Genomic DNA, 23,527 nt, shown 5'->3' with positions numbered 1-23,527 from the left:
AAAGGCAAAAGAGGCATTCCAGTGCGACAGAAGAAGACCTGTTCTTTTTTTAAAAAATAATTCATTCAGAACGAAAGGCTGTTCTGAGAGGATACCTGTAATTTGTAATTATGCTAAAAATAATTCATGCTTAAACACCCCCCCCCCCAAACAAAACTGCTGTATAGTTAATCAGGCCCAATTGTTTTGTTTAATTGATCAAGGTAACCAATTAATTGACATTGGAATGCAAAGAGAAGTTCTACAGGATAACTCAGGGTGAACAGTTTTCTTCTGCCAGCTTGCCAATTTTTTTTTTTAACCGGCTTTCCAGTAATAGCTGTTCATGTTCTACAGGAGAATAGGTGTGCTTAACATGAGCACCAGGAAGAAAACCTTAGCCTACAAAGAAGTCTCTAACTAGGTGAACTGTTACTGGATGAAAACCATCAAATGTATAATGGCAGGGCAGAAAGGACTCTTGTGTGGCAGAAGCATGTTCTGTTGAGTCTTGGTTACCAAAAACATCTAGTGGTTTAATGCAGAGGAGTCTGCAGACAGGAAGGGCCTGGCTCCATGCTGGTGGAGTCAATGGGGCTTTTGTCCCTGAAACCCAGTGATTAAAATTGGCACAATAAATTATCCTACAAAATCCCGTCCTCAACTCATATTGGAGTTGCCAGCCCTTTACGAATGAAATCTTGTAAAAGCTGTAGTAATACAGCCATGAGGCTGGCATTGAGAACCTGCAAGGAAACACAAGAGTCTTTTCTCCCCCTGAAGCAAATCTGTATGGTTCGCTTGCAGACTCAGCTTTAGTATTTATCTCAGAGGGTGGTTCAGTGGAGTAAGTGGATTTACTTGGCCCCACATGAAATATGAATTCCTGTCTGGAATGCAGGCAAGAGCGTGTGGTATTTTTTAGTAAAATGACACTATCTACCTAAGCAAGTGGGCTTTTCTTTCAGCCATCTGGAAGGACCATTGTTCAAAAACTGCTTAAGCTGTTACACCCTCCCCTCCCTGAAGAGCACACTTTCCCCCCTTTTAAAAAAGTATTTCACAGATGTTATTTGATGGAAGCTTTCTCTTTCACCAGCCTTTTTTAAAACATTCCTTTCACATTTATCCTTTGGTTGCTCAGAACACAATATGTCTCCTGAGGTTTCCTGTAAGACTTCTCAAAGGAAACTGAAACATTTTTCAGCATCCCCAATAAGGCCCTTTTGTTAGATTTCCTAACTATGTATCTAACCTCATTTTGAAAAAATCTGCCTGGCTCTAAAATGCATGGTGAAAACATCTGAAGAAATGAGAACTTTGCTGGCATGCTTGAATTACGGTCAGCCACTTTGGGGGAAATAAATGAGAGATTCTCAGTTCTCATATTTCTTATCATAGACAGCTTTAATTTGGGATGATTTTTAGTGCAGCCCTAAGAAAATTTGCATTCTTCTAGCTCATCAGTGGACATAGAAGAGTGTAACTATGCTAAGATTGCATCATTACTCCAGTTGAAGCCTGTTAATTTATTTAGAAAGTGTTTATGCTACCTGCCCAGAGAACCTGTGCAATGAGGTTTACAAAGTGTAATTTTAAAAAACATATAGTTGTTAACAATTAAAATTGTTAAGAACTGAAGGAGCAGGGGAACACGTTTTTAACACAGAGGCAGTCACATTGTGAGTCAGGACTTCAGATTCCTATGCAGCATACAAGTGTTCAAAATTAAGTTCCTAGTCCCTGCGATTGCTTGAACATGCAAAGGACAAGGCTTTTTGAGACTAATAGTGGTTTAGCAGTTTGGGACTTCCCAGTAATTTTGGCAAGAGATGCTAAGTACAGACTGAAAGTTAATTGCTTGCAGAATTTATTGAATGCAAAACTGAATGTGGATTCCAGAGATGAGGATCCCTATTGCCCATGCTGGTCTGCTCCCATTCACATGAGAGATGTGGACTTTTGGGATAGTTTCTTGGATTGTACAGTTTGTAGAACTGATTTTCCGCTGTCAGTAGGAGGAGAAATGAGGAGCCTGTGTTTTAAGCTGCTGGCATTTCAAGGATAGCATCATATGGACCAGACACTGTTTTGTGCTCTTCACCCAGTGACCCCAGTCCCAGCTTCCTGTTAGTATTTCCTTCCACATTTGTCAGCTGGAAAGAATATTTAGAATTTTGAAGAGCCAATGTTAGTTTTTAGGGGACTGCCCAGAATACAGCTGAGGAAACGTTTTAGATTCCTAGATGCCAGTATCACAGGTGACCTGAGTCCCCCTCCCCATTACAATGAGGTTACTATATTAAAGCATGGATGCCACGACCTTTAGTGAGCCATTGCCACCACTGGTGGTGAACATTTTTGCTTAATCTGTCCCAAATGGATTCCTCAAAGTAAACCAGCAACATTTGCAGAGCAGCGTATTTTCCACAATGAATTCTCTTCACGGTGGATTTGCAGGGTTTTAGCTTTCCAAGGATCAACAATTAGTTCTGTTTTAGCCTAAAGCAAATTAAAGTCGTTGCCATCAAGCATGTCTTTTTTTTGGGTTTCAACCAGAGTACACCAGTTACCTAATTTGTGCAGGGTGGTTGGAGGCTGCATTCCTCAAATCACTCCTTCCAAAGAGCCTAACTGAAACCCCATAAAAAGAGGGCTCTGCACCAGGCTAATGTCCTTGAGCCATGGAATACTAACTACAGTGATCCAGTTTTGTTCTTGGTGGTGAAAATATAGTTTCCAAAGATACCATCAATTCATTCTTCAGTAATAATGGGGAAGGCTAAAGTTGATGTGACAGAAATTATCCTGTTATGGCTGTGGTTCCCAGACTTCCTAGCTTGAGGGAACCTGTTTCACATTGCTTTGACAAACATAAAACCTTTCTGTGTTACAGAGGATTCTGGGACATGTTCTAAGGAGCATGCTCAGTTGACAGAAGACTCTTTTCAGACTCCATACTCATTGCTATCAAATGTGAACTAAGAGTGCAGCACATGCCTTGCAGATGCACTTTAGAACACACTTAATAAGATATTGCAGCTATATACTCCTTTTTTATTATTATTAATAGTGCTTAGCAATTATACAGTGTCTTTACAATACCATCCTAATCAGTGTTACATGTTTCTAAGTCAATTGAAATTAACTTGCTAGGAATGCTGGATAAATTGTCTTTCAGGACAATTTGCCTGTTACTGATTTTCTCATTGAAGAACCAGTGATAATCTTCTGAAGAAGCTTAGGGTTCTCCTCCAAAAGACAGTGTGAAGTCAGATTCACACGATTATCTCCAGACTCCTCTAAACAGTAACAATTTTGAATTATGTGGGTTCAGTCCCCTTCATGTCTATCACCTCAATTTCAATCAGGGATCTCATAAAGGTTTCATTCAAAGTCTGGCTTGTGCAACTACCTCTTCACACTTCTACGTTGCCCTGCTTATGGAGTGGAAGAATTAGCCCTCTGTGGGCTTTTGCAACACAGACAGAGCTTTAAGTATCATGTAACGTTTTTTAGCATTTGGAAGTGAGTTTTTTCCCCTCACCTTCACACATCTTGGCAAAATGAGTAGATGTTTAAAAATAGACCTGTTAAATAAAGATTTGAATAGAAATATACATAGGAGATGTTACGCCCATTAGCACAAGGGTGTCAAACATGCGGCCCAAGGGCCAAATCAGGCCCCTGGAGGGCTCCTATCAGGCCCCCGACTGGCTGTCACCTGCTTCCTTCTGCGTAACAGCTTGTTTTGCAAGGCTTGCTCAATTGGACAGAACCTACTGAGCAAAACCTCTATTTTCTCTATTGGCTGAGTCTCCTCCCTTGGAGAGGAAGGGGGGAGGCAGAGCTTGCTTTGCCAGGTTCTCTCAATTGCACAGTGGAGCTACTGAGCAAAGCCACTCTTCCTTCTGTTGGCTGAGGCTCCTACGCCTCCTGGTCCCATGGGAAAGGAAAGAAAGAGCCAGAGCTTCTTTTGCCTAGTTCCCTGGATCCCATGGGAGAATTACAAACAGAGTACCTGTAAGACTAACAAGTGCTAAAGTTTTAAGTACGTTTTAAGGTTTTTTTTTTTTAAAAAAACTTTGTGTTTGTCTGTGTCCTTTATAAAGTTTATATCTCTGCTACTTAATCTTAAATAGGTACACACAAGGCCCGGCTCAATGTGGCCCAGCCCAACAAGGCCTCATTTATGTCAGATATGGCCCTCATAACAAAATGAGTTTGACACCCCTGCCTTAGTAGATTATGCACCCCTGCCTTCTTCTTTCTGCAAGAAAAGAGGCACAGCAGTTATTATGATGGGAAACATTCCATTATCTCTGCAGAGGGGTGCGTCCAAAATTCAGTTTGCCAAGGGGATTTGAATATGGAGGAATAAGGCACTTTCTGGGGAAGGCAATGGCAAACCACCCCATAAAAAGTCTGCCATGAAAACATGGTGATGCGACATCACCCCAGAGTCGGAATCGACTGGTGCTTGCACAGGGGACTACTTTTACCTTTAAGGCACTTTCAGAGAAAAATTGCCTACCAGTTTTCCTCTGCAAAATGCAAATGCTCCTCTCCTGAAAGAATTTTTTCACCTGGCTGGATTTGCTTTCAGTTTTGAAGTCTAGCAGGGAGGAAAGTGGTTGGGGGTGTTACTGGGTCAGCAGGCAGGCGAGGTGTAAAGTGATGCTCGGCTTGGCTTCGCGAACGAAGATTTAAGAAGGGTGCAATAGTCCACGTTTGCTGCAGGCTCGCTGGTGGCTGACAAGACCAATGTGGGACAGGCAGGTCCGGCCACAGCGGCTGCAGGGAAAAGTCTGATTTAGGGTTGGTCCTGTAGCAGTGCGATTCTTCCTCAATCTCCTTTTGTCCTCAAGACCAGCTATGCGTGCGTTCTCAAAGGAAGAGACAGCCTGGTGGATGGTGTGCCTCCATGCTTTGCGATCTGAGGCTAGGTCAGACCACTGGTGATGGTTGATGTGACAGGTGCTAAGGGATTTCTTCAAGGAGTCCTTGTACCTCTTCTTTGGTGCCCCTCTATTTCGATGGCCGGTGGAGAGTTCACCATACAGGGCAATCTTGGGAAGGCGGTGGTTTTCCATCCTAGAAATATGCCCTGCCCAGCGCAGCTGCGTCTTCAACAGCAGTGCCTCGATGCTGGTAACCTCTGCCCGCTTGAGGACTTCAGTGTTGGTCACAAAGTCACTCCAGTGGATGTTGAGGATGGTGCGAAGGCAGCGCTGATGAAAGCGCTCAAGGAGTCGCAGGTGATGACGGTATAAAACCCACGATTCGGAGCCATAGATGAGGGTTGTCATCACAACCGCTTTGTAAACATTGATCTTTGTGCCTTTTTTCAGATGCTTGTTGCTCCACACTCTTTTGTGCAGTCGGCCAAAGGCACGGTTTGCCTTTGCCAGCCTGTTGTCAATCTCCTTGTCGATCTTGGCATCTGAGGAGATGATGCACCCCAGGTAGCTGAACTGCTGGACTGTCTTCAGAACTGATTCACCCACAGTGATGCAGGGAGGGTGATAATCTTCCTGGGGTGCAGGCTGGTGGAGAACTTCTGTCTTCTTCAGACTAACTTCTAGGCCAAATAGCTTGGCAGCCTCTGCAAAGCAGGACGTCATATGCTGCAGAGCTGATACCGAGTGGGAGACGAGTGCAGCATCATCAGCAAACAGTAGCTCTCGGATGAGTTTTTCCATTGTCTTGGAGTGTGCCTTTAGTCGCCTCAGGTTGAACAGGCTGCCATCGGTGCGATAGCGGATGTAGACACCATCGTCCTCATCTAGATCTACTGCGGCTCTTTGAAGCATCATGCTAAAGAAGATCGTAAAGAGAGTTGGCGCGAGAACGCAGCCTTGCTTTACACCTGTGCCTATTGGGAAGGGCTCCGAGAGGTCGTTGCAGTGTCTGACTTGGCCTCGCTGGTCTTCGTGTAGCTGGATGATCATGCTGAGGAACCTTGGGGGACATCCTAAACGTTCCAAGATTTGCCACAGGCCTTTCCTGCTAACGGTATCGAAAGCTTTGGTAAGGTCGACAAAAGTCACATACAGAGCCTTGTTCTGTTCCCTGCATTTCTCTTGGAGCTGCCTGAGAACAAATACCATGTCGGTGGTGCTCCTGTTAGCTCTGAAGCCGCACTGGCTCTCTGGGAGGAGTTCTTCTGCAATGGTGGGCACCAGTCTGTTCAGGAGTATTCTGGCAAGGATTTTGCCTGCGATGGAGAGCAGGGTTATCCCCCGGTAGTTGGAGCAGTCTGACTTTTCCCCTTTGTTCTTGTATAGGGTGATGATGATTGCATCGCGAAAGTCCTGTGGTAATTTGCCTTGTTCCCAGCAGGTGACAAGTACTTTGTGAAGTGAGCTATGTAGTACTGTGCCCCCATGCTTCCAGATCTCTGGTGGAATTCCATCAACTCCTGCTGCCTTGCCACTTTTCAGTTGCTTGATGGCTTTAACAGTCTCTTCTAGGGTGGGGATCTCATCCAACTCTGTTTTCACCGGTTGAAGTGGGGTGAGGTGGATTGCTGAATCTTGAACTACGCGGTTGGCACTGAAGAGAACCTGAAAATACTCCGACCACCGGTTCAATATGGATGCCTTGTCTGTGAGGAGCACTTGGCCGTCTGCACTATGCAAGGGACTCTGAGCCTGATATGATGGACCATATACTGCCTTCAGGGCTTTGTAGAACCCTCTTAAATCACCAGTGTCTGCACACAGCTGGGTTCTCTCTGCAAGCTTGGTCCACCACTCGTTCTGAATGTCTCAAAGCTTGCGCTGGAGGTTGCTACATGCAGCGCGAAAGGTTGCTTTTTTCCCAGGACAGGAGGGCTGAGCAAGATGTGCTTGGTAGGCAGATCTCTTTTTTGCCAGTAATTCTTGGATCTCTTGATTGTTCTCATCAAACCAGTCCTTGTTCTTCCTTGTGGAGAACCCGAGGACTTCTTCAGAGATCTGCAGGACGGTAGTTTTTAGGTGTTCCCAGAGTGCTTCTGGAGAAGGGTCTGTGGGGCAACTGGGGTCCTCAATTCTTGACTGGAGTTTTGCCTGGAAGGCAGCTTTAACTTCGGCTGACTGGAGGCTGCCAACCTGAAACTTCCTCCGAGGGATACCTCCTCTCCTGGGTGTGGGTTTAAAGTGAAGACGGAGATTGCAGCGTACAAGACGATGATCCGTATGACATTCTGCGCTGGGCAGCGCTGATGCACAGTGGGAAAAAAATCCCAGCTTCAGGTATAGGCTAATGGGGTCTGAACTTGCTGAAACTGAGAGTGAAAAAAGTCATAGTGGATAGCTCAATGAAAGTGTCAGCCCAGTGTGGTGTAGTGATGGAAAAGGCAAACTGTATGTTAGGGACTATTAGGAAGAAGATTGAGAATAAAATGACCAATATTGTAATGCTCCTGTGGAAATATTTGTGCAGCCTTATTTGGAATGTTTTGTACAGCTCTGGTCACTGTATCTCCAAAAGGACTTTGTGGAGCTGGAAAAACTACAGAGGAGGTAGGGCTGCCAAGCCCCCAGTACGGGCGGGGTTTCCCGCCTGGGAGGTTCTCAACCCACCAGCCCACATTGGGCCAGCGAGGGGAACCTCCCCCTACGTCACCGGTGTGATGACGTCACCCGGAAGTGACATCATCGTGCCGGCATGCAGCGACCGATCTAGGTGTTTCCCCTCCCAAATGGCTAGAACGTCTGGGAAAACCATAGAGTTTTCCTAGAAATGCCTAGAGCTGTTGTACGCAGCATCACCGGCGTGATGACATCACTTCTGGGTGACATCATCGCATCGCACGCGCATGTTGCACGTGCATGAAAATCCCCCGTTTTGGTGCTGAGGGGACTTGGCAACCTAAGAGGAGGGCAACCAAGATTATTAGGGGGCGGGAGCACCTTCCCTATGAGGAAAGTCTTGGACTTTTCAGTTTAGAAAAGTGACAATTACGGGAAGACTTGATAGAGTTTTATAAAATTATGCCTGGGGTGGAAAGAGTTGACAAAGAGAAAATTTTCTCCCTCTCCCAAAATACCAGAACTCAAGGACATCCAACAAAGCTGATAGGCAGTAGATTCAGGATGTACAAAAGGAAATACATTTTTACATGTCTAGTTGGGCATGAGCAGTTGTGTTGATTTGAAGCAGTAGAACAGATTTTGAGCCCAGTGGGACCTTTAAGACCAACAAAAGAACCAGTTTGGTGTAGTGGTTAAGTTCATGGACTCTTATCTTGGAGAACCGGGTTTGATTCCCCACTTCTCCACTTGCAGTGGCTGGAATGCCCTTGGGTCAGCTGTAGCTCTCACAGCGCTTTCCTTGAAAGGGCAGCTGCTGTGAGAGTCCTCTCAGCCACACCTGCCTCACAGGGTGTCTGTTGTGGGGGAGGAAGGTAAAGGAGATTGTAAGCTGCTCTGGGACTCTGAGATTCAGAGTGGAGGGCTGGGTATAAATCCAGTACCATTATTATTATTATTCAAAGAATGAGATTTTGTGTGCATGCACCGTTCTTCAAATACTTTTTCAGATATCTGAAAAAGTATTTGAAGCATCCTTCCTGCCATCTGCATTGCTCCCTTGTATTAATATTACACCAGGAAACAGAACTGGGAACTCCATAGCTCCCTTCATTAGTTACAGTGGGAGGCTGCTGAAAAGGATTTTGCATTAAAATTCAAGTCCTTCTTGCTCTTGGCTTAAACATGATTTGATTGCTTCTGTACTCAATGCAGTACTTTGGGGGGGGGGGTGTTTCTAATAAGGGCTGATTTACACATTACAAAGCTCTTGTGTGTTAAGGTTGCCAGTTTCCAGGTGATGGCAGGAGAACTCCTGGGATTATAACTGACTCCACCAGAGATCAGTTTGCTTGGAGAAAATGGCCATTTTGGAAAGTGGACTTTGTGGCATGATACTCCACTGAAGTCCCCCCTCTAGGGCTGGCAGGGCTGACTCTGGGGACTTTGTGGGTGGAGCCAGGAGCAAGGGTGAGACAAGCATGATTGAACTACAAAGGGAGTTCTGGCCATTACATTTAAAGAGATTGTGTGCCTTTTAAATGCCTTCTCTTCATTGGAAATTATGGAGGATGGGGGCACCTTCTTTTGGGGCTCATAAAATTGGACTCCTTGGTCCAATCTTTTTTAAACTTGGGGGTTTTTTTCTGAGGAGAGGCATCAATTGCTATGCAAAAGATTTGATGTCTCTACCTCAAAAAACAACCCCCCAAAGCCCCAGATACCCATAGATCAATTCTCCATTATACCCTATGGGGACCAGTCTCCATAGGGTATAATGGAGTGTCCAGCAGACAGTCAACACTTGCCCCCACTTTCGGATAACCTTGAAGTGGGGGAGAGGGCCTCCAAACCAAGGGATCCACTGCCAACTGGGAATTGGCAACCCCCCAACCCCACCCTCCTTAGCCCCCCCTCAAATCTCCAGGTATTTTCCACCCCAGAGCTGACAACTCTATGCATCTCCCATGTGACTGCAACAAGGACTTTCAGTGCGATGTGTGTGGCGGGGGGGAGGTCTGTGCTCAGAACTGAATTCTCAGGTCTGCTAAGGCCTGATTAGATCTTTGTGTAGTCATCAGTATGTGGACGTTTCCTCAGTGGGGCAAATTACAACTGGTCCTCTTTCAGATCAGGAAAATGGTGTTGGGAAAGGATCAGTCCCTACAGTCCCAGTGTGAATCAGGCCCAGGTGCACCTGGAAATTAAGTTCTTAGCTCGTAAGTCCCACCCCACTGCATGGTCCACGTGGGGCACAAGTATTTCATACCATATTCCATTTCTCTAATTTGGTTGTTTAAATCAAGACAAAAATTCTCAGAGCATGTGGAAACCTGGTAATGATTGAGAATTGTTCCCATAGGAGTCATGTTCTGATAATCTGGGGCCAAACTACATGCGTCCGTAGCATTCTCAGAAACTGTAAAGACATATTATTTAACTCTAAAAAGAAGCAGCTATAGCAGAAGCACAATGTGGATTGGGCTGTGGTCCTAGAAGAATGGCCAAATTACATGTGTGGAGTTCCAATCATGAAACTCCAAGGTTAAACAAAATTTGACTCTTAAGTAGTGTTTGCAGGCTTGCATTTTAGTTCTTCAAGCACTTCAAAACAGTAAAAATGCATTTACTTGAAAGGAAAATGGCCCTGAATGTAAAATGACCCCCTCAAAATATTATACACCCACAACAAAATTTACTATTCAGCATAGCTGTTACTTGTATGCAAATATATGATGATCCCCCCCTCTTTTTTGATGGCATACTTGTAGGAAAACCCTAGTCTTGTATTTGTGTAAATATTGTAGGTTAAATAAGCATTTGACTCTATTCAAGTTGCATATATAAAAGTAACTTAATCTTTAGGCAGCTCTCCCCCCTGAGCTCAAATTCCATGGGAGGAAGAAAAACCCACCCAGCATCTCTTCATCAAGATTTATTCCTTTTCCAGAATTTTTGCAAATGCCAGCATTTGCTTAAAAGCTAATGGGCATTGGGCACGGTAAATCCACTTGCGAACTGGTCTGAGGCTGTGATTTAGATACTCCTCTCAGTCTCCAAAGGAACTTGGACAAGAGGCTTGCATTCCTACCAGCTTAGTGCATAGGATTGCCGTGCCACACTTTTGATCCAACAGAGACACGGACACAGATGGAAAATCAGAAAGTCCATGGGATGGCCAAGGAAGCCAGTGCCAATGACACTCCGCAAAAGAAAAATCAATTATCCAACAAAATTGCCTAATTAGGATGAGTTTGCAGTCCCCATCAAAATATATTGCGCAAGGATTTCTCACTGTCAAAAATAGCAACACTTTTTTTTTTTTGCAAGTACAGTAATGGCTTTCTAACTGGTGCCCAGTGGCTTCTGAGCTATAGCACAGAGGCATCAATTCATACCATATGGCACAAGAAGCCAAGCAGCATCCAAGTTGCTCCATTGCTTCGTCCTGCACAAACATAGCTGCGCCACAGGAGGACTATAGTACAGGTTTGGTAGGAGGGAGAAAGGTAGAACACGCTTGCCCCTTGTAAAGCACCCTCTTTGGGGCCTATAGATGCTGAAGAGATAATATGAGAGTAGGGACTTTTTAATTTTTATTTATTTAGGCAATTTATACTCAGTGGGGAGGATCCAAAGTGGCTTACAACATCATTCTCCTCTTTTCCATTTTATCCTCACAACAACCATCCATGGCTGTCGCAAAGTATTCTTAGGAAGGAAGTCTGCACTAGCCAACTCAGCTGTGCTCCTGGTGTTATGTCTCAACTGCAGTGGCAGAATTCAGTTTGCACTATTGCAACATAAAGGTAGTCCGTTGTGCAAGCACCAGTTGTTTCCGACTCTGGGGTGACGTTGCATCACTACGTTTTCAAGGCAAACTTTTTACAGGGTGGTTTGCCATTGCCTTCCCCAGTCATCTATGCTTTCCCCCCAGCAAACTGGGTACTCATTTTACCGACCTTGGAAGGATGGAGGGCTGAGTTAACCTTGAGCCAGCTACCTGAACCCAGCTTCCACTGGGATCAAACTCAGGTAATGAGCAGAGAGCTCAGACTGCAGTACTGCAGCTTTACCATTCTGCTCCATTGCAATGTAAACCAGTTGTTAATTCTGAGATATTCATCTAGTTGCCTTGCAGTGCAAATTTGATAGAATAAGATAGAAATGAGAGAGAGCAGGCTTTGGAAAAATGGGAAATGGGGAGGCAGTAGGAAAGATGATAGAGGCAGTCTGGGTAAGGTGAGGCTAGAGTGATTCAGAAATGTTTTGCAGTCTTGTTAATGAAATAGTCACTGCATAAGAAGGGGGTGGATTTGTTTCTTGAAAGCGTAGGTGTACATGCCTGCCTTTCTAATGATTGGTAAGAACAGAGGATATTCGATATAGATGTGTCAAAAACAACAGAGTTCGGGTAGCACAAACAAACACCGTATATTCAATTGCTCATAAATTGCTCATTCCATACGCACAAACCATACAAACATATTCTTAAAGTCCCAGTCCACAAAAGTCCACTGTATTCCAAAGCATGCTTTAAAATGCAATCTTCAATTTCTTGTAAGAAGTGTTGGAGAAGAAAATAGAGACCGGTTTTGGCCACACCTTTCTCAATCGTCACTCACAATGTAAATTGCTGTGTCCACCTTCTCCAATTTTTTGGAAAGATCATTCGCTAAATGGGACCCAGTGCTGCTACGTTAATGGGCATCGCCTCACACAAATCCCATGGGACGCAACCAGCCGTAGAATTTGTGTGAGGTGATACCCATTAATGTAGCAGGACTGGGTCCCATTTAGCGAATAATCATTCCAAAAAATTGGAGAAGGTGGATGCAGCAATTTGCGCTGTGAGTAACGATTGAAAAAGGTGTGGCCGAAACCGGTCTCTATTTTCTTCTCCAACACTTCTTACAAGAAATTGAAGATTGCATCTTAAGGCATGCTTTGGAATACAGTGGACTTTTGTGGACTGGGACTTTAAGAATATGTTTGTATGGTTTGCGTATATGGAATGAGCAATTTATGAGCAATTGAATATACGGTGTTTGTTTGTGCTACCTGAACTCTGTTGTTTTTGCCTTTCCAATGATGGCAAGTCCAAATCTCTGTTCTCCTAATTCCATTTGCCTGTATATAAACAGAAGCCCAATCCATTGATTTAGGAAAGCCAAAGGTAGTAGGACTTCCTGCCCCAATTGTATATAGTAGGCTTTAGACACTGGTTCAAGTTTTGGAGAAGGACTGTAGTCTCTCCTGCTCTGGTTGTGTCAGTGTGGCACTCATATCTGTATTTATTCTACTTCTGTACCTCCCACCTTTCCACTAGCATACTCCAGGGAGTTAAAATCCAGATTGCATAAAGAGTTCATTCTAAATCTAAGTTTAAATCCAGGGCTTTTTTTTTTTAAAAAAAGCAGGAATGCAGTTCTGATTGACTTGGTATCAGGGGGTGTAGCCTAATATGCAAATGAGTCCCTGCTGGGCTTTTTCTACAAAAAAGCCCTGTTCAAAGCACTGGTAACATCAGGGGGTGTGGCCTAATATGTAAATGAGTTCTTGCTGGGCTTTTTCTGCACAAAAAAGTCATGTCTAAATCAATACAAAGTGATAACAATAAGGGGAAAGCTGTCACAATAGCAAAACTAGGACTAGCACTTCTGTCTGCTGCTGGCATTTGCTGGGTGTCCATCTCAAGAACTTTGCATTCTAAACCCCACTAGCTATACGTAGCTCTGCTTACTGTACCTCATTCCTCATCTGAAGAAGTGTACATGCACACAAAAGCTTACATTCTGAATAAAAGTTTGTTGGTCTTAAAAAGGTGATGCTTGACTCATGCTTTGTTCTTCCTCAAGAACAGACAGTGGAAGGCAGCCCATGGCTCTTCCTTCTGCCACCAGCAACAGCCAGTGTTGTCAAATGGCCAGAGCAGGGGATGACAAACTAATCCCTGTTCTTGGTCCCTCCTGCTGCTGCCAGAACATGAGAGGATGCTTCTCCAAAGAATCTCCAAAGAAGAGTCTGTTCAGCATGCAGCACACTGCTTGGGCTAAATAGTTGTAATTTGTAGCAGTCCTAGTTGTCCAAACTATACTGCTCTTGTTGGAGTTCGGAAGTTAGGCAGGGCCAGTGCTTGAATGGAAAACCACCAAAGAAGACTCTGCAGGGAAAGGCAACATCAGACCACCTCTGCTCATCTCATTCCTTGAACCCCCCACCCTCAACATGGAACTTCATGGGGGCATCATGAGTCAATTGCAACTCGATAGCACACTGTAATTCATGCCGAGGTTGTAATGGACAGACAAGGTTGTGTGTCATGGAAGCCAAAACTTACACAGTAATCATCCAATATCTTGACATTTTAGCATTCAGGATGCACTGAAAGTTAATGCTTACCCAAAGCATTAAGTTTGTGTGGACATTTTTCTGTCCTCAGGGGGGAAAAACGTATATGCGCCTATTTTGGCAACACCTTTTTTGGCAATCTTTTGAATAGGGTACAAAAGGGACAATTTTGGGGAGCAGCTGCACTCATGATACCCATTTGGTGATGCCTCTCCACTATCTGGCATTGCAGCTGGTCCTATGGAGCATTATCAGTGCAAAATAGTAGTGAATGTATTTAAAATCAGTATGCACCTGCTCTGAGTTTTTGCTTGGTTTTCTCTCAGTGATGTCGTCAGACGGGCACATCTTATTAGCTATGATGACAATTCTAGGGTACCAGGAAAAAAGTTTATTCAAATAGAAGCTGCTGCCAGTTTGGGTTGTGAACAACACCAAATTGGTATGAAAAGGAAGTTGTTTCAGGCCCCCCCCCCCCAGGGACCAAAAATGTGCTTTTTTCAGGCCAAAAGAGCTTGCCCTCTCTCTCAAACTTGGCATCGCAATAGTTAAAACACATTGGGGATAGAGTATTTAATCCTTGGCTTATGAGAGTAGATCTGGAGTAGGTTAAAACAGAACCTGTTCCAAATGAGAAGAAAATGACTTCTGCTCTGCAGTACATAAAAGGTAAAATGATCTTTCTGCATAATAAAGAGCTTTTTGTTCAGTTCTGTTTCTCTCTCTCTCCCTAAAGATCCTCACTGCAAGTGGGGGCAGGGGGTGGGGAGACTAGCCCAGGGTTTCCACGTGGGAAACAATTTGTCACTGTGTTAGAAGCAAAGACAGGTTAATGTTTCAGTCATTTGCAGTGGTCTGCCTGGCTGGGAATGGGGTGTTGAGCAAGGGGGAGATGGAAAAATAATCACCAACCCAGTGGGAAGCATTTTGTGCAGAGCCTTGGCTAGGCTATTAGTTGCTGCAGGCTGCAGCACTCTCCAAAGCGGAGAAGCAAAGCAGGGGGCTGCCACACTGGGCTTGTTCTCTTTCTTTTTTTGTTTACATAATATCTCAAGCTGTGAACCCAGTGCAGCTGCCGGGCACCGTTTCCTTTTGACAAAGTCCTATCTTTGTTCCTGTTACTGAGCAGAAAAGAGCTCCACACTGTATGCCTCCAGCTCACCCGAGGCAGGAGAGATGGGAAAGGCATCTGTCACAGGTCCAGAGAGATCGCTCTGGGTGAGCCAACATACGTGGCGCACTTGGAACTGCTCGGAATGTGGTCACACTGGTATGTTATGAGCCAGGCTGTGTCAGCATGTGTCCTGGTCAATGCATTAGGCCTTTACCGAGGATCTCTGTGTGCACAGTGAACATATGTGTGTGCTTGTGTTTGGGCAGGAGCAGAACTGCAGAAGTAACCTGCAACTCCCATCTTGTATATGTTCATTAGACGGCATGTATTTAGTCTTCACGTATGATCCCTGAACAGATAGTGCAGGGGTGGCCAACGGTAGCTCTCCAGATGTTTTTTGCCTACAACTCCCATCAATCCCAGCCATTGGCCATGGTGGCTGGGGCTAATGGGAGTTGTAGGCAAAAAACATCTGGAGAGCTACCATTGGCCACTCCTGAGATAGTGGGATTCACTGGATGGAGTGCTAGCCACGTGCATAGAAGATGGCTTTAAAGGGGGAGCAGATCCAGTCTTATCAGATCTTGGAAGCTAAGCAGGGTCAGCCCAGGTTAGTACTTAGATGGGAGACCACCAAAGAACTCCGGGGTTGCTGTACAGTGACAGGCAATGGCAAACTATCTTGGAGCACATCTTGCCTTGAAAACCATATGGGGTTGCCATAAGCTGGTTATGACTTGATGTCACTTTCCATCACCAGGCAGATTCATGGAGGATAGATTCACAATATCAAGGAAAGTCTCTGTGTGTCCTTGATGTTCTAGAGTTGCAAACTTCAGTTGGTCCAAACTGCAGCAGCCAACCCAGGGTGGTGTACAGGGACCATATCACAGTAGTACTGAAAGATCTGCACTGGCTGTCAGTCTGTTTCGGGGCACAATTCAAAGTGTTGATTCCTAACTTTTAATGTTAATGGCTTGGAGTCAGGGTACTTGAAAGTGGCAAGAAAAGACAGGGGCGGGGGGTGGGGTTTGGTGGTAATGTCTTATATGCCTTTTACCCTGTGTCTTTCCTGCCATGTACTCTACTTTTCTAGATGTCCATCTAAACCATTTACTTTTACCCTGGCTTTTAATCAAAGGGTTGGTCTTTTAAATGTATTTTTGTGGTCTGCTTATTCCCTAAGAAGTACTTGATGAGACTCATTTTAAAACATATGTTTTAATAGTGAACATGCAAATGTAAGATAAGCCATTTTGGATCAGGCCAATGTCCCATCCAGTCCAACACAGTGGCCAAAAACCGGGTGCCATCAGGAGGTCCATTAGTGGGGCCAGAACTCCAGAAGTCCTCCCACTGTTGCCCTCAAGCAAAAAGAATACAGAGCATCACTGCCCCGGACATAGTGTTCCATCTATAAAAAGGTAAAGGGAGTCCCCTGTGCAAGCATTGAGTCATTACTGACCCATGGAGTGATGTCACATAACATTTTCTTGACAGACTTTTTATGGGGTGGTTTGCCGATGCCTTCCCCAGTCTAACTTTCCCCCCAGCAAGCTGGGTACTCATTTTACCAACCTCGGAAGGATGGAAGGCTGAGTCATCCTTGAGCCAGCTACCTGAACCCAGCTTCTGCTGGGTTCGTATTCAGGTTGTGATCAGAGCTTGGACTGCAGCACTGCAACTTATACTTTGTGGCCAATAGCCACTGTTGGAATTCTGCTCCATATATTTTTCCAGTCCCCTCATGAAGCTGACTATGCTTGTAGTGTGTCAGTTGTTAGATAGTCTGAAGGTTCAGGCCAGGGAGAAGGTTCAGATGAGTTAGACCAGGGTGACCTTGATTTGGAACAGTTAAACTAGGGTGGCCTTTGGGCTTTCATCATTTCACAGGATCCTGGTCAGAATCAATAGCTGGAGTGAGAGAGGACCACTACCTTGAGCTTCTTGACAGAAGGACATAATTAAAATTAATCAGATCAGTAGCTCTATTTTTCTTGAAACCAACTATTGTTTTTTCTGGGTCTTCCCCGCATGGCACTGAAAAGGTCACCAAATGCATTTTGTGCAACCCGATAGCCAGAATTGGGATGTGGAATGGTATGGTGTAGCCTGATCTTCTCAGATCTCAGAAGCTAAGCAGGGTCAGTACTTGGATGGGAGACTGCCAAGGAAGACTTTGCAAAGGAAGGCAGAGGCCAACCACCTCTGGTTCTTGCTCACTTCGAAAGCCCCTTGCTGGAATTGCTGTAAGTCAGCTAGGCCTTGATAGCACATGCATACATATAACCAGTATTACAATGAAGCCCTGGTCTGTACCCCGGTCATCCAGTACTATAAAATCCATTCAGAAACTTTGCTATGGGCCATTCGTTATATCTCTCTTGCAGGCAGAGCGTTCAGACTGCTGGACTTGCACATGTGAGTCAGAAAGGGAATATTTAAAGCATTTCTATTAACCAGTAGCCAGGAAAAGGGCTGCCAGGCAGGCCACACTGAAACCCAAAGCTGCTGCTTTTCCTGAAACTCAGTACTCTTGGCTGGTAGTCCAGACAGACAGGGTGAAAAGGGAAGAGTGGAAGGCGTTCCTGGATAAGAACTGCGAGTGCAGGAGCCGTAGCTTCTATCGGGTGTTGTGCCAACTTACCTGGTTCCATGGTGTGATCAGGAAACCCTTCTGGCTTGTTCCAGGGATTGAAATGCAGTACTTGTGGCCTCCATTTGCTCTCTGCCTTTACCGTTGGTTCTTTTTATGCATGCCCAAGAAGCTGCTGGCAGAGATAAGCTTTTTGGGTTGCTTGATTTCTGTATTTTTCCCTTCATGCCTTTGTAAAAGTCAAAGGTGTCATAGGCTGTTTTTCCAGGGAGCTGCTTATCTCCTGAACAACTTCACCTGAATATAAATATCCTTATCCCTCAATGCAGATTCTGATGGCCTTTGCCTAAAATAACCCATCTGACTTCCATAGGCTTTATAGCAGGGTGGTTGGTTGCTTTTTTTTTTTTTTTTAATCTCCAAGGACTTCTGCTAATATCCTAAGTTTCCTGTCCTGCTCAATATTTGCACATCTTTCCCCACATCTGTTCTTTGCAGCTTGTTCCCACACGTCTCCCACTGCTGTCTGCCAGGCCAGGGCATGGAGGGATGACAATTGTTGTTAGATCAGCAATTCCAAAACCGTGTGCCATGAGACTAAATAACTAAAGGCTCCTGGGAAACCTATAAAGTACCACCTGCCCTCAGTGCCCCTGCATGATGTTTTTCTTTAGCCTTTCTTTCCCTCTGTTAACCTCTGCTGAGAACGTGGACAGCTTTGCAGACCCCTTGGGTCAGGTGTAATTGTATCTAGTGTGATTGGCCCAAAAGAATTACCCTCCCCTGAGGAGACTGCATATTGTATCTCTGCAAGAGTCACTGCTCTGAGTTCATTCAGGAGGAATGCCCGGGTCAGTGTCTCGTGCAAAAATATAGACAGTTGGCTCCTCTGAGATAGGATAATTGTAACCCTCAGGACTCTTAAAGGAAGCCTTTCAGCTATAAAGTCAACTGTGTCCCGAGTCAGAAAAAGATTTGTTATTAGGAATTTAGAAAACGGTTCATGAGAAAGAAACAGCCTGCTAGTGCATCCTGATCCTTTAGTTCTAAGCACAGTTTTAGGTTTTGTTATGGTTTTCCATGGGTTGTGTCTGGATTCTTTGGCTTGAGTTTCAGTCAATCAGTTGCACATCAGTTGCAAGTTCCAGGTGAGATCTCAGTTTCCAAGTACATGAAGGTTCTGTTTGAACTGGGATAACAGTGTGTAGGGAGAAATGATTTCTGCCTCTGGCTACATCATTTTCCCAATCCAGAACAGCCATGGAAGGGGCTATTTGACTCACTGCACATGTAGCCCATCAGTACATGACCCCAGGCCATTTCAGGTCAGAAAAAAATGTGTCAGGGGAAGGCAAAGGCCCCTGTGTTCATGCTCCCCCAGTCCCAACTTGAACTGGTTCCTCCACATACTTGGAGACTGGAAATTTCCTGCCAAATAATTTTAAATACATTTCTGGCTTTTCTGATGAGGGAGATAGTTCCTCACTAAAGAGGTACTAGCTTTCAGAGATTTCATTAATTATTTGATCAATGATTGAAAAAATTATAGTAGTTTAGTGGTTTTACGTTTTCATAAGCTGTTCAAGTTCTACAACATGAGACATGATAATATATTTTTAAATGTCCATAATAATACATGCATTTGGCATTTTTGAGTGTTATGAATGCATCCCATACATTTTCTCACTAGTGCTTAGTACAACACTGTAAAGTCGGTCACTATTATTGTTGTACGATTGTTCCCTTATTGTGAGGGGGAAGGCACTTGCGAATTTCCTGCGTTCTGTATGAGGTTGGAGTAGAGGACCCCGGAACCCTTGCAACTCTATGATTCCATGAACATTTGCTCACTCAAAAATTGATTCTTTAAGAAATATAATTAGTTTTTTTCTCTACTTTGAATTTTTCCTTTAGAATGTATTCTCTTTTTTTCTGTCTAGGGCTTTGAAATAATCTGGAACCAGACAAAAGCAGGCTGTGTGCCAGTCAGCCAGTGAGGTGCGGTTTGGACATGAGTAGGTTTTAAGAAAAGGCACAGCTGCCCAAAATTATTTTGTGGTTCTCTCACTCCTTTGCTTTATTTTTAAAAAAAAGAAAAAAACCCTGTAAGAAGTAGTAAAGCAAAACGGACTTTAGGAGGAGAAAGCCTTCTGTGTCAATTCAGGTTTCTTTCAGCTATGTCATAGAAGGAATAAGGTGAGCTGAATGATGTGTTAATCCCAGGTTAGGCAAACCCACATGTCCAGCTCTGTGGTTATCCCTAGAGCATATCAAATGTGGCTTGGTGCTCTGCCATATGGCATATACCACTGGAGTCTGGTCCCAGTTCCTGTCCAAGCACTAGCGCAGCCTCAAACCTTAAGAGCGCTTTCACAAGAGATGCTAAGAATGCCTTTCATTTAAGTTTAATGTAAAATTTGGAACATGTGAATATGATTTAATGTGGCTTACAGCTGGGGAACAGCCATTTTTAATTGCCACTGTGACTCTTAGAAATGTGCTGTTCAATCCTTCATCTGTCTGTGTATTGCATGTTTATCCCACCCTTCCTCAGGGCAGCATACATAGCTCTCTGTTCCTGCATTTTAGTTTTGCAACAAGCCTTTGAGAGGGAGTGACGGCTCCCAAGATCCCCCAGTGAGTTCCAGGACAGAAGAAGTCAGCATGATGTTAGAGCATTGGGCTTCAGTTTGGAGTGCACGGATTCAAATTCCTACATGGCAGCAGCGCTCACTGGTGGACCTGAGTTTCCAAGGCTAGAGACCTTCAGAAGTGGTTTGCCATTACATGCCTCTGCATCGTGACCCTGGCATTCCTCGGTGGTCTCCTGTCGAAATACTGACCAGGGCTAGACTGGGCTATCCAGGTCAGGGCATTTACAAGGTACTTTTTACCTTTCTGAAGTCTGAGGTGGCATACAATTAATCAGAGTGATGTAATATTAAAACAAGTCAGTCAGCACTTATTAATCAAACTGCACAATTCAGCATGAAAGACATACTGCTGACATCCAACAACAACAGTTAAATACCAGTTTTTATTCAAAGGCCCTGTGAAACAGAACAATCTTTTAAATATGTGGAATGCTAGCAATGAAGAACCCTTGCATACCTGACCAGGCAGCCCATTTCAAAGAACGGGCATTGTCTCTCAGAAGGCACACATGACCCTTGTGCAGATCTGCTGGCTGGAAGGTGCTGTCAGCAGAGCCTTTTGGGGTGGGCTCATAAGTTGTGTATGGGTTTCTATGGGTAGAATTGGTCCATTTTGGGAGATGGATCCCTGGTTGCGAAACTACCAAGGAAAGCACCTTGTATTGAACCTAAACTAGATGCCAGTGGAGGTGTTTTAACATAAATTAAATATATGTTGCCCATTTTTGACAGTAGCTGAAGCTTCTGAGTTGTTTGTTTGTTTTATTCGATTTATATCCTGCCCTCCCCACAAAAGCAGGCTCAGGGCGGCATTGTTCTCAAGAGTTGCCTTGTTTAGAATCTGTTGTGGTGGATCTATGCAACCATGCTGGGGAGTCATGGATACCAACAAAAGAAGGCACTTTGGGCAACCACACCAACCTGCTTCTCCAGTTAAGTAGATTTCTGCCCTTTATGACATGAGCCACATTCAAAGGTCTCTGCCCCAAGGTGTTCATCACATGCTAAATGTTGGTAAGAAGAAACAGTATTTTGAGAAGTGAGGCTAACAAGGGGTTCATTTGATTCCTCACAGTTATCTGCAGCCTTCATTATGACTGGGGATGAAGGTCTGGGAGCTAAGAAAGGACTTAATAAAAAGGATGGATATTGAAGGAGAGGGGAAACAAAACAGTTATTCTGGAAAGAAATTTCAGGCTCAGCTAGGGAAAATGTGTGGGATCTAGTGTTCCCTCTAAGCTGTGAGTGTGAGCAGCTGCTCATTAACACAGGAAGCCCTCTCAGCAGCAATCTGGAGCTGCACAGGGTCTTGCCCATTTTAAGAATACAGCAGTTATAGTCTGCTCAGGATGCGAACTGTTCCACTCAGTGGGGGGAAACAATGGAACATTTATGAGGCCTTTAAAAATCTATCACATTTTTTTTCCTGAGGAACCAGAAAGGAAGAGACAAGCTTTTGTAGTATGTGGGAAGAAACAACATGGCTAGATTAGCAGCGTTGTGATGTTAAATAGAGTCACACTCGTTACCTCAGTGGATTTAGAAGGGTATAACTGTTTGGGATTGCGCTGTAATTGGGGAAAGCACATGAATTGTCTCAGGGCTAGGGGGCATTAAAGACAGTGAATAATGCCAGTTTCACAAGGTTACAAGCAATGTTCCCTCTAAGCTGCAGAGTCTTGTAAGCAAAAATTCTACTTTGTGAGCTACTGGCATTAAAGTTGTGAACTACTGGCATTAAAGTTGTGAGCTACTGCATAAATTAATGTGCTCTGGAGTCATCCTTCCTGACCTAAGCAAAAATGTGTGAGCTGGAGGTTAAAAATCTATGTGGTAGTTTACGCTAACTCAGCTTAGAGGGAGCGCTGGTTACAAGGTAGGAGAGCCAAACCTGAGTTGGGAAATTCCTGGAGATTTTGAGGTGGGGTCTCAGTGGGGTATAATGCCTCAGAGTCCAACCCTCCAAAGCATTCATTTCCTCCAGGGGACTTCATCTCTGTAGTCTGAAGATCAGTTGTAATTCCCAGGGCTGGCCCTTCCACTAGGCAATTGCCCAGGACATCAGCCTTTGGGGGTGCCAAATTAGTCACCCCCCCCCCCCCCATGTAACTCAGTCATGCTGCCGCCCAGCCTGGCTGCCTCCCGGCTGTACAGGTCTTTTGAGACCCCAGAGAAGGGGTTTAAAGTTTAAAGCTACAGAAGGGTTTTTAAACTTTAAACGATTCTCTGGAGTTTCATTGCAGCAGTGGCCCAATCTCTCCATTCTATGCTATGGGCCCATAGGATAGATTGGAGAGATCTGGGTGCCGTGACCCCAGAGAAGGGCGGGGGCACAAGTACTTAGCCTTGCCCAGGGTGCCAAAGGGTCTAGGGCCAGCCCTGATAATTCCAAATCTCCAGGCCCCACTTGGAGGTTGATGGTAGATGGCAATATTGTTAGTACATGTAAACATTGTTCTGTGAACTAAAAATCAAATCAAAACAAAGGAAACAACCAAAGCTATCAATGTAAACTGTATCTTAGTGGCTCCATTTCTGTATAATGCCCCAGTGTATTCTTAAAACTTTTTATGTAGTATAGTTCTATGTATGTAAAGAATAGATAGATTATGTATGTAGGCAACTTTATCAGCTCTTCATTTGTCTGATATATATATATTAAAGGTAGTCCACTGTGCAAGCACTAGTCGTTTCCAACTCTGGGGTGATGTCGCATCACGTTTTCACAGCAGACTTTTTTACAGGGTGGTTTGCCATTGCCTTCCCCAGTCATCTACACTTTCCCCACAGCAAGCTGGGTACTCATTTTACTGACCTCGGAAGGATGGAAGGCTGAGACAACCTTGAGCCGGCTACCTGAACCCAGCTTTTGCCGGGATCAAACTCAGGTCATGAGCAGAGAGCTTGGACTGCAGTACTGCAGTTTATCATTCGGTGCCACAGGGCTACTCTAATATATATATTAGAGAGACAGTTTTTATTCTTAAAAATGATTCTTTGGTGGGTTACTGGAAGGAATAATTCAGATACTTGTAGGCTGTGTTTTCTTTTCTGCATATATTTGCCTATATAAACCTTACTGGCTAGAACTGTTTGCTCTCCAGAATAAACTGGGATCACCCAGCAGCCTTCTGGGAGTATTCAATTCCTAGTAAATTAAGAATGGTTGATTTTCTTAATGGGCCACGATATGAATTAAGGCTTTTAACTTTTTTTTAAAAAAATTGGCTTTGAGACAAGGTTGTGTCAAGAGCTTTGACAGACATGATGAATAAAGAACTATTTGTGGGACACACAGAGACCTGACATTGAGAAT

General features: G+C 44.4%; 2 protein-coding genes across 4 annotated transcripts in view; one reads left to right on the top strand and one right to left on the bottom strand.

Annotated features, from left to right (window-relative positions):
• Window positions 1-17,819, bottom strand: part of RBPJL (recombination signal binding protein for immunoglobulin kappa J region like) — a 68,409-nt gene extending 50,590 nt beyond the window's left edge. The window contains exon 1 of one of the 3 annotated variants that reach the window (XM_060230898.1): window positions 17,609-17,819. In XM_060230898.1, coding sequence (XP_060086881.1) covers window positions 17,609-17,618 — 10 coding nt within the window. In that variant the 5' untranslated portion in view covers window positions 17,619-17,819. The remainder of the gene's footprint in view (window positions 1-17,608) is intronic. The other 2 variants (XM_060230897.1, XM_060230899.1) reach the window with 2 other exon arrangements.
• MATN4 (matrilin 4) overlaps window positions 1-23,527 on the top strand; it is a 67,501-nt gene that overhangs the window by 3,474 nt on the left and 40,500 nt on the right. The gene's annotated exons all lie outside the window — the stretch shown is intronic.

The sequence above is a fragment of the Heteronotia binoei genome, chromosome 2 (assembly GCF_032191835.1).
Source record: "Heteronotia binoei isolate CCM8104 ecotype False Entrance Well chromosome 2, APGP_CSIRO_Hbin_v1, whole genome shotgun sequence".
Lineage (NCBI taxonomy): Eukaryota > Metazoa > Chordata > Lepidosauria > Squamata > Gekkonidae > Heteronotia > Heteronotia binoei.
The sequence above is the reverse complement of the archived record's forward strand: the minus strand, read 5'-3'. Positions and strand labels throughout refer to the sequence as shown.